This window comes from Lepisma saccharinum, chromosome 7, assembly GCF_977018435.1.
Source record: "Lepisma saccharinum chromosome 7, izLepSacc3.1, whole genome shotgun sequence".
Lineage (NCBI taxonomy): Eukaryota > Metazoa > Arthropoda > Insecta > Zygentoma > Lepismatidae > Lepisma > Lepisma saccharinum.
In genome coordinates, this window is record NC_139235.1 from 76,830,248 (window position 1) to 76,842,357 (window position 12,110).

The 12,110-nt window shown below is 38.8% G+C and overlaps 1 protein-coding gene across 1 annotated transcript; it reads right to left on the reverse strand.

The window, feature by feature from the left end:
• Nucleotides 1-613: 613 nt before the first annotated feature.
• Nucleotides 614-2,846, reverse strand: LOC145990280 (uncharacterized). Its single transcript, XM_083125969.1, has 2 exons — nt 2,640-2,846; nt 614-1,727 (listed from the first exon to the last, which is right to left on the reverse strand). Exons 1-2 carry the CDS (start codon nt 2,788-2,790, stop codon nt 787-789), a joined length of 1,092 nt encoding a protein of 363 aa, XP_082982095.1. The 5' UTR covers nt 2,791-2,846; the 3' UTR covers nt 614-786.
• Between the last annotated feature and the right edge of the window lie 9,264 nt (nt 2,847-12,110).

Consider the following 12,110-nt stretch of genomic DNA (forward strand, 5'->3'; position numbering starts at 1 on the left):
GTTATTTAGCGTCGCTTCTCTACCAGTTTTGGTTAATCGCGATGATGAGGATGAGTGATGATTGTGTGAAATTGATGAAGGGATACTCTCAAAGAACACCCATGTCCAGGCGGGGATTCGAACATGGAACTTCGGCGGTGAGATAGAAAATCGACCACTTTACGCGCTAGGTCACCGAACCGGCTTCTGTCCATTGAAAATGTGCGTACAAAGTTACACGCAAAATTAATTGACTTAATCTTCCATAATGAAGTGACAATTTTTGGAAAAAAAAATAATGTTAAGTGTAAAACACAAAATCATATTTTTATTATTTATAGAGTACTTGATAATGAAGTAAAATGACAATAACCAGATATGGACTTATGATATTGCTAGTGACATTTGTCATCTTATACATGAATATTATATTGGTGCTATTCACGTTCTAGTAGACGACTGACGTTTCGAAATAGTTTTTGCAAAAGCGTTTGATGTCATTGCTTCAACCACTGTCTATCAGAACATTCAATTCACAATACAATACGCCATCTGTGAGCGTTACTATTGCTCTGAGTTCGTGTAATAATAACAATCACTTAACTTCATCGGTGTATCACGATATAACTCAGTATCACGAATGCACCTTGCAATGTTTCTGTGGCAGCCACTGTCGTCAAGTATTCCTGGGTTGAACCACTGAGTGAATCTGTGGCAGGCTTTATCTGCCACAACACGGAGTGAGGTAGATTCTTAATCTGCTAGCTCTTCTGTGTCACAAACAACAGCACTGCTCCTTTCGCAACCTCAAACTTCACTTCCGGGTGTCATATGAGAAGGTATACAAGCTTCAAGGTTGTCTTCAATTTGAGTTTCTGTACTCACACAACCAGAACAACCTTCAACTAAATATTCACTGATGCAGTGGCAGATATCTTCAGTCTTCTGAGCATCAACTTCCAGATTAACAGACTTGAAATGTACTACCTTTGTCGCTACCTCACCAGATCCAGTTCCCGACTCAAGTTCATCAGCAGCTTTAGGTAAAAACAGCTTTTTGTCTTCGATCCAGTCATTTATCTCCAACAAAACCTCGCTAAAATCTTGTTTCAAAGATACAAAAATGTGGTGCCAGAATTCTGTGAAGAATGATTCACTATCTCCAACATTTTCATGAGATTTGTTACGTTCAGTTTGCTCTTCTTCGATGCTTCCTGCTTGGTTTTCGCTGACTTTACACTGCTTCTCAAGAATTTCCACATCGACTTCGTCTATCTGTAGGTATTTCTTCCTAAGACTGGGATCTTGGCTTTCCTCAATCATTTGACCTTCACCCTTTACCATTGTGGAGCCTTCAATATGGTTACTAAATCTGACACCAGTTATAATATCATCACTCAATCTTTGATGCTTTTCAATATGATCACCCGACGCACTCCTGCAATCCAGAGACTGGTGATGCTGAAATCTTCTACGCTTGATTGTAATGTTCTTCTCGTGCTCACTTACTTCAAGAATTCTGTCCACGTTCTGGATTTCTGCTGTCTGTGAAGTCAAGACAAAAACGCTTTTACTCCTACGTGCCGCCGTGGTGCTTAGGTACTTATTACAAAAATCCTGTAGATCAGCTTCTAACTGGATGGTCCCAACATGGATTCCGCTGGTTGTCCTAAGTGCAAATTCTCCTGGTAATATTGCCTCTCTGCTGGGCTCAACGTTTTTAAAGTGCGATGCTCCAATCGGCATATCTACATTATAAATAAAATCATTGACACTTATTGGAAGTTTACTCTTTTTCACTTAATCTATAACGAAAATAGATTAAATAAAAAAAATAGAACCAGTACGAACTATAGCTTCGTACTCTCAAACCGTAAATAGAAATATCTGATATTGGTTCGAATCCTGGTTCTAGTAACAGCTAGTTTTAAAACGCCCTCAAAACGCCACATTACATTTTGCTATAACTACACACTGCGCTACAATAGTTCTTTTTCCACAATGGTTCTGCCCATCCCATCAATGAATACAAACTTATAAAACTGTTGCATACAAAGTATTGCATAAAGATGAAACTAATAATGTTTCATTCGATTTGCCTAACCGTGCCTTTATTATATTAAAATATCACTATTGTTTTATTTCCCATTGCAGTAAAATTCAACTTTGTAATAAATCTAATTGAAACAGAAGCATACACCACGGATTCCCTCTGGTTACAATTTAACTTTAACGTTATATGGTTGTTCGAAGTGAAAGGGGGGTGGGTGGAGGGATACATCCTCCAGTTTTGTAAACTCAACCAAATCTGCCTCCAGTTAGGAATTTCCACTTTGAGCGCTGCGTTACATCACTGTCAACTTGAAGTTTTACTTTTAAACAATTGCACAAAACCCATTGCATAAACATTTCAATTATAATGATTTACGTAATATAAGAGTCGTGAAATAAAAATATAATTTACATTTTTATAGAAACTGATATTGATTTGTTTATTCCTTATAAATGTTTATATTTTCCCCAAAGTTGGCTAATTTATGGAATACGTCGAACCAAGGTGACATATTGTTACACGTCTTGCTTAAATGGCATTTCTTTTACTACTGAATTATAATTAAATATACGAGTCTAACATAAACACAACTAATTGGATTTCTCACCTTTTGGCTTTACAAATAGAAGCTGTTCATTATCCTTATCACAATATTGACGAGCTGGAGATATCTTTGGCTGCGTTGTTTCAGTTTGAAAGCAATCGCATACATAACGATGCGAACAAAACTTATGTTTCCGTATACCAGGTGAATTCATATTTCAGTGAATATACCTGCATACGATCCAAAACTTTTCGCCTCAATGAAATTTAAATATAAAAACTCAGATATCACTAAAAAAAAGCAGTGAAAATTCGATGCGAGATTGTTATATTGTTTATTTTTTGCGAATAAACCATTTCGTAATGTAAATATAAAATTATAAAGCAAACAACTCATTAAAATATAGCTGCAAAAATTAAGTGTGCATTATAAAAACGTTTCATTACCTTAGCCTAGTACGAGATACATTAATTAACAAAAACTGAATTATGAAACTAAACATAAATGTGATCCATGATTGTCAACGAAGCTAACAACTCAACTCAACAAAAATTTATTGGACTTAAAGCTTTACAGGTGGCTGTTTATGCCCAGCATACTTTAGATACATTTTTAATATAAATTTTACACACAAAGTTCATAAACGCTCTTAAATACAATTTTATGTAACTACATTAACTCATTTAGTAACAGAAATATATTATAATTTTATATCAGCTTTTCTTAAAAAAGCAAGTATAACATATCCAATTCTAACATCTGGAGCATACAACATTGAAGTCATATTAATGGGAAAAGGAACATCAATTTTTGACAAAGTTTTATATAAAGCCTTTCTTTTCTCTGAGTGAATTGGACATTCCAAAATAATATGCTGAGCATCACCCCTTAAATCACCACAGTCACAATTCGGAGATTTTAAAAAGTGTATTTTAAATAAATGATGATGTGTTCTCCCGTGACCACTTCTTAGTCTGTTTATTAAAACAGTTGCATTTCTTGAACATTTACAATTATAAAACCAAGGTTTTTTCCCTAGTTTAATCAACATAAGGACGATAACTTTCACCAACACTTTCTAATGAATTATTACACCATAAGTTCCATTCTTGAAAAAATTTTCTTCTTAACCCTCGGCAAAAGATCTGTGTAATGCAATGGTAACTGGATTGTTTCATTCATCTGAGCAGCTTGTTTTGCATATCTGTAAATATTAATGTGTGATTTTACCCACATATAATGAACTACTTTTCCATTTCTAATTAAGCTATTAGTTGCACGAATACAATTGATGACATATGGTGATATTTTAAATAAATTTTTATAATTAGATTGTATTGCTTGTAAAACACTTTGCGAATCAACTAGTATTAGAAATTTCTGTTCAGGAACTGTACCAATATAAATCAAAGTGTGATATACCGCATATATTTCTGCTGTAAATATGGATGCCTCCACTGGTAACCTAAACATTTTTGATATATTTCTTTCAGTATCATAAAAAGCTGCTCCTACTCTACTTTCAGTTTTAGACCCATCTGTATATATTTGTGAGAAAAGTCTTCCCAAGATTCTCTAAACTCAACAGAATGATTATATTTCGGGAAATATATATCTTGAATTGGTTGTGTGGGAAATTCTAACGAGTACACTGGCAATGTTCTTGCTATGAGTACTTGACTACATTCATGGTGATATTTACTAAATAGTTGCACCCAAAGCGTAGCTGATTTATCATTGGTTATTCCTGAATCATGCAGCTCTAAAAGATTTAATAAAACATCATTGAAAGGATGCCGTGGTGAATGTTGAATTTTAAATAACATTTTTATTGCGATTAACTTTATCCTCACAGAAACCGAACATTCTACTGACTCCATATATACCACTACATTAGGAGTACTGTTCATAAATCCCAAACATCTTTTTAGAATTTTTCGTTGCTGGACTTCTAGTGGAGAAAGTTTTGTTATTGGAAGATTACACAAGACCATTAATCCATAATCTAATACTGCTCGATAATAATTCTTATAAAACATAAGGTAACGAAGGATGCTGCTTAAGATTAATTCTACAAGGTACGTCCACTAACTGCAGAAGCTTGCCGATTGGCTGTAATGAAGATGTGTTACTGGACATAGGCGCATATAGATTTTATTCCTGTGAAGGGCACAGAATATGCTATGAGCATATTAGATGACAGATATTTTCTAGGTATTAAAACAGTCTTAAATATAAGACAATTACAAGGGTTCGTTTTAGGTCTAATAAACTAATAGAGAATGGAACTTCAAAGTAGAATCTGAAAACCTGTAGAGTGGGATGAATAAGTATTACATAGCAAGTTATCCATCTTGCTGGTTCTGGTTGTTTTATGCAAAGGAATTGGAACAAGTCAAGCAAGCTGCTGAAATCCCTCTTCACCAGCACACATAATAAGTTAGTCCTTGCATTCACTAAGGATCCAAGAGAAAAAACAATGAAAATAATCGCGGACAATTTGTAATTGTCGAGTAATATTGTGCACCCCACTGTACAATGTACCTCCACCAGGAAACAAGCCCAGGGCACTTTGATCATAACATCATAGCATTAGTGGTTGTAAAATGGAAATCGTAGAAAAGTTTTTTTCTATTAGCAATGATTACAGAAAGAATAGATAACTTTAGAATCATTTCCTCAGGAGAAACTGTCAACCAACGTCGGAAATATTCGACCCAGAATGCTCTCGCTTTGTATTAGCAGTTTCCAGTTAAGGTTATTGCTTCACAGTCAACAAATCCCGGATTTGATTTCCGGTGTCTTCTAAATCTAATCCCAATTAATATATTCGTGCTAAACTTCAATTTATTCTTTTACTATCTGAAATTGGATTGCTGGAACATTTTCTGTTCGTTGTAATATACCTGTAATGCTATCTATACTTCGTCATCCGGGAGGGGAACGATTCCCCGTGTCTCTTCCCGCTAAATCCACCAATGTCTCTGTGGAACACATATGTCATCACTAACTTGATATTTCATTAATCTTGCGCACCAAACCCTTTTTCAAAAAATCGTCATGAGCATGAATTGAAATCCAATGAAAATTCACGAGACAAGTTATAATGACATAACAATATATCATTTAATATATCGTCACTCATCTTCATCGTCGCGAATAGTCAAAAGTGACAGAAAAGCGACATTAAATAACAAAAATCAAATCAAATGGTCTTAGTGCCGTGATATTAACAGATAATGGGATTGATACACTGCAACTTTTTTCTTTTATAGTTGAAGCACAGAGCGTGGTTGGGTTTCTGAAGACAAACAGCCTGAAGGTAATGGCTACAGTGGCGGTCGTAATGAAGACGCATGGTTTCAGGTGCTCTGAACACGTGATCCTCTTGCATCTCTCACGAACAGGTGCAAAGGCTGGCAGTGATAGACCGGCCCTTCTGCCGGCCCTTACGGCTTGCTCTCTGCCGCAGAACCTCTGCAGATAGATCTACAATTCGCAAGCACTGACCCTTAGTCTTTTACCATTCGGGAGAAAATGGGGAAATTCTCGGAAGAAAGACTGTGATCTTGTGCAGAAAGTCGTTTGCGTGTTTTGATGCAATTCTTTCAAATGCTCGACCGACGAAACATGCTGAAACAAGCAGAAATAAATACCAATGAAAAGGTTTTTACAGTAGTTAGTTCCTTGATATTCTTACCCTTAATAACACGGCCTGTGCCCCAGCGGCGGCTAGTGACTCTGAAGTTAGGTGCTATTAGAGAAAAATGGTGTAATACAGAAAATAAGATCAATAGTTACACATCCTAATTTTGACAATGAAGTTCACAATGTTTTGTATATCAAATTGATCCTTCTGTTCTTTAAGGCCTATCAGTCATGTACTCGTGAAACGGCTGATTCTTAATTAGCTCAAGTAACAGTTCTTTCTGAATTGCAATATTAGCTAACGAAGAAAGTCTCTTTTGCGAAATTGCGTTTGATGCATGAATGGTTTCATTCCATGGACGCTTAACGGATTTCTTAACCTCTTCACTAGCCCTGATTGTTAGTGATTCGGTGGGACGTTCACAATGTAAAACGTCCATCTTATCTTTGCCTTTCCAGCGATAAAATGGTGTTTAAACAAAATTCACACTAAATCACAAACTGGGTTCATATTTCTCTTTAAACTGCACGGGCAACAATACGCACTCAGTTCAGCTTCTCGAAGCACAAGTGTGCAGATAACTCATTTGTCTCCCGCAAGCTCTTCAGTCGCGGAGCCCGTGCCCAAGAGTGACGTCACGGTTGCCGTGGCAACCAACGTAACACAGCTACCTTGATGTGCAGAGATATACCTTTCCCAGCTAGAGCTCTTCACTTGTGGAAGGTTCTGTGCGGCAAAAGCGCTGTTGTCGAGAGCGCGCGACGCGTAAAAGACTACAACAAATATGTTTCTTTTAATACTAATATACGTGATAACATAAATTTAATAAAAATATGTTGTACATTAATATGTGGTAAAGTGTCACTGCACGGGACAAAGCCAGGAGTCCAGAAAAACAGATTTAGTTCACAAGAACAGAACTGAAAATTCTGGTGAAAATGAGACTGCACCTACTTCACTTGAATAGTCAACACTGCTCTGCCGGCCTCATATCATCCCCCTTCTAAGCAAGAACTGCTGAGTCAAGTGAGTAGTCTGTGGCGGGAAAAGGCGTTGTCGGTCACATGTAAAAGGTTTTACAGTTTACATGCAGTAAGGCATATTTCAGACCGAAGCGACACGTTACAAGCGACTCGCGACAGTGTTTACACCAAAGTGACAGGCGATAAGCTGCACGGGCCTCTTAAGTCTATAATCCAGCATTAACCGCGCATGTGCGAAAAACCGACCGAGGTGACACGATGCATCCATTGATAAAACGGCTCAGTAGGAGCGACACTTGCAAGTTGTAGTGTCGCTTCGATTTCAAATGTTGCATTCATATCTGAGGGTTTGCTTGCAAGTGACACGTGCAGCGTGTCGCTTATTGCTTTGGTCTCAAAGCTTCCTAATCTAAATAAAGCATACACCTATGTTCTATCACAGCAATCCAGTACTCTTGAAAATCTGGCTCCCTCTATGAAAGCAATGACTAGCAACGGTAGGCCTACGTCACTCCCATTTTACCCTGGTTCTGCTATAAGCCGCGGCGGCGATTGGTTTCCAAAAATGGGCAGGGCAAGGTGCCAAAACTGGAGGATCAAGGACAGTTTACTTCCCCTTGGTAGATAAGTTTTAGCATGTAATATCGAGCGTCGAATGTTAGATACTGAAGACCGTTATTATTGTATGCAACAGGCAAGCACCACTAAAAGAGGTGCCGATATACATACTTTCCTGTAGGTGGCGGCAGCCTCTATAAAGCTATAAAGATCAGCGGCCGTTTTTTCCTTTCGTCAGCATTGTTGTTATGAATTTTTTCTTCCTTTTCTTCTTCAAGTGGTCTGTTTGTGGTTTTCGATAATTATCTACGGATTAATGTGAGTTATATATTTCTTTCATTTTCTTTTGCATTGTTGATAAATGGTTTATTTTCCGCTTATTTGTTCTTCTTCACACTGGAGCAAAAATTTCAGCTGCTTACAAGGTATCACCAAGTCACTGACCAAGTCGTGCTCGGGAAATTATTATTAACGCGAGTTGTTACATGAAGGGTAGTTTTCTTGTTAATAAGTTCAGTGTATTTGTTCCACTTAACATGTCTAGTAAACGTACCATTTCACGCTTTTTCAGAATCCGTTAGAAAGAGGTCCAATGTTCACGAAGAAATTTTACAGTTCGTTGTTGGGGATAGTGCGGCAGAAGGGATTTTAACGAAGACGAAGTTCATGTGCACTTCGCGTTTTGTCCTGAAGTGGCAGACGGAATGTGCAATGTACTATGTATTTTGTGCCTCCATTGGTTGCAGTGAAAAGGTTAAAAAATTGTGACACAAGGAAAATTTCATTTTTTATTTCATTACATAGTTCAATAAGATTGCAACTTGTAACTGAATGTTTACACAGTACGACCACTTTCTTGAGGTAGAAGACTTAATATCATCATGTAAGTCCAGGGGGAAGGCAAGGAGGCACAGCCTGCCTGGAAAATGAATGTCAATCAAAAGTTATTATATTTCACATATACAATTTCATTTCAGTGAGTAATTTTTGATAATCAGTAGCGACGAGTAGAGGCGCAGTTGCCCCCGCACTATGCTAAACTGTCCTTGCCCCCTAGTTTTAAAAGTTTGCATGCGTGTTTCATGGTTTTCCTTATTTTCAGCATCGCACCCCCTCATCACCCCTTGATGATTAATCCTGGCGCCGCCGCTGAATGTACTAGGGCGTGTCAAAAAGTAAGGTAAATTTGTCTGTAAAACCCAGAGTTTTTGTGTAGCTAATTAAATTTTGTGTATGTAGATAACAAGGTGATGCAAGTCTGACGGCAATTACAGTTTTCTACGTCAACCCGTCTGGAGCTAGAGCAATTCAAAGATGGTGCAACGACTTGAACATTACTCCAAGGAGGATGTGCGCGGTGTTATTCGTTTTTTATGGGTCAAGGGAAAGAAACCATCTGAAATTCATCGAGAATTGTTTGGAGGTCTATGGAGAGAGTGTTATATAGCAGAAACAAGTGTATGTGTGGTGTAACTCATTTGCAAGTGAGACAGATGATGACAGAAGTGGCAGACCAGCAACGTCCATCACCGACAGGAATGTTTGTGACGTGCATGCGATGATTCGTGAAGACAGAAGAGTCAGGTTGCATGACATTGCTGATGCATTGAACATCTCATATGGTTCAGTGAGGAGTATCGTCCATGACCAACTTGTCTTCAGGAAAGTGTGCGCGCGCTGGGTGCCCAAAAATCTGAGTGAGGACCAAAAACACCACCGAATGGGCATTTCCCTGACCCACCTCACACGATATGCCCACGAAGGCAGTGGTTCCTATGTCGAATTTTAGTGTGATACCATGTGTCAAACATACTACAGTTTCATATTTATTTCTATGCACGGTTTTCAATAAATCGAAAATTCACCCTACTTTTTGACACGCCTAGTAAGTCCATCACGATCAAAGACTCAAGAACTTTGCCAAATACAAATTTGCATTTGCGTCACATCTCTTATTCGTTCTAGAGATCAAAGCGACTGTAAGATCTTGCATTGAGATGAATTAAAAATTACCGAACACAAAACTTCCAAAAAGTTGTATCTGCATTTATTTCAAAAAAAGTAAAAAAAAAAGTAAAGTGTTCCCCTGTGCATAGCACCACGCCATGAAGGCGTATAGGGGGTGTGGGGGTAACGCCCCACACTTTCTTGATCCGGTCGTGAGTGGGGGTGATGTGATCAGCATCACGCCCCTGACCGCCTTTACCCTCCAGGGTTTCCCCCAGGTACCCATGTTATTCGACGCTGGGTGGGCGCCGGGGCCGCTTCCACCGTTAGAAAAGTTCCCGGATTTGAACCGGCCGGGGATCGAACCCGGGACCTTGAGCATGGAGTCAGACGCGTTACCGACTTTTTTTTTTTTTTTTTTTAATAAAGGAAAGCCCCTATGCGGAAGCTTCCCCCATCACACTTCATTCACTCATATCATTTCAATCATATTTCAATTTCAAGACTTTTCAGGACAGACAATCACAAACATCCATGGCCGAGCCGGGAATCGAACCCGGGACCCCTGGCGTCGTAGCGCGATGTGCTAACCACTCCGCCACAGGGGCCGCCCATCCTGAGCCACCGCAGCATTTATTTCAAACGGATTTTATTTTACTTTCCTTGTAGTGTGCAAGTAAATAGGATGACGATATTCCAGAGTACTAATTAGATAAATTTATCTTGAACACTCGCCCCATCTGGCGGCAGGCTTGAAAAACAAAAAAAGTTGGGCTGTGAAGAGATGTGGCGTTGTTGTGACGGCCTGCTTATTATCCGGCCGTCTAGTTGAATGGCTCGGGTAATGAGAAGCTGTGGTCCAGCCTTATTTTCTCTCGACTTCATCAGTTGACGTGATTGATGTCGGATCGAATGAGGAAAGAAATAAAGTGCCTTTGGAGAATATCTGGTGTGGACGGATTGAACCAAAGTTAACTTCACAACAAGTCAGGAGGAGATGGACGTGTCACTGAAGTTCAGAAGGTTTATCTCGCTTCCATGATTCTCAACTTAAACTTCTCCGTCAAGGGATTACTTTCGCTCGCACGTACTCCTTTGACTCTCCCACCCTTGAGAGCATACAATGGAATATCATTTTAATGTGACAATGATCGTGGACGCATATATGTAAAATATCTGCCTTGGTAGTTTCAGCCCACAATCATCCGTTTCATATTCATGCATGGGCCTCGAAAGTATACCACTCGTTTTACCTGTTCGACCGTCATTCGCTTGAGCGAAGAAGCTCTCAATTCCGTACGCTATCTAGCGTCGTCCGTCCGAACTATTTGGCGCTCGAACGAAATCCTCTCCCTGCAGCACTCTAATACACACACTTTTAGGATAGGGTAGAGTAGGGTATTGGAAGTAAAATATTCAGTTACTCCTATTCTTTCCTACCACTCAGACAAATAATAATAATAATTAATATTCATATATTCACCATAGTGAAGTTAAGGGAGATTTCAGACGAAGAACTAAGCAACATAGGGTTTTTACACCGATATGACAAGCGACAAGCGACACGGGCCTCTTCAGTCTATAAAAAAGCATTCACTGCGCTTGCATCAACAACAGACCGAGGGCACACGATGCACACCATTGAGTAAACGGCCCAATCGGTGTGCAATGAAAGCTACAAGCGGCAAGTGCAACTTGTGTTGCTTCGGTTCGGAAGGTTGCTTTTATTTCTGGAAAAGAAACCCTCAGTTCGGTCTGGTGCGGGACACACCCAGTTTATGCCGAACGCTAAAACTAAATACTAAGAGTTCTAAATCAGGCCCTTATAACCTAACAATTCATAACCTACAATTCCGTTTAGGTCTAACGTTGCAGGTTTACAGCACTTCGCAATTACTTTTTGTCGTTGGTGGAAGCTGATTGTGCCTCGCACCAGTCCCACCCTTAGTCACCAGTTACACCACATCATATATACATTTCTTGAACTTGCAGTTTACATTTGGCTGTTTATGCCCAGATCATGATCAAATAATGAGATACATTCAAACCAAGATGGATGCATACAGGTTGTCCCATCAAACACTTGTCGTGTTTGGTAAATTTCGTGTGACGTAACCTGCAGGCTCCAGAAATGTCTACACAACGACTGTTCTTTGTTTTGTTTCTTTCAGTTAAGACTTTACAAGAAAACTTCATTATGCTTGACAAAAGCATATTCGTGTAAACAAATGCATAAAACCGTTAAATGTATAATAAAAATATAATTTTTCAGAAAAATCGGGGATTTCTGCTTGACGTCATCTGAACGCTATTGTTGATATAAAAGAAGGAAAAATAGTCAGAGATGAATATCCTTGTGTATTAAGTAGTTGATGGGGGCGACAAGATAAATATGTT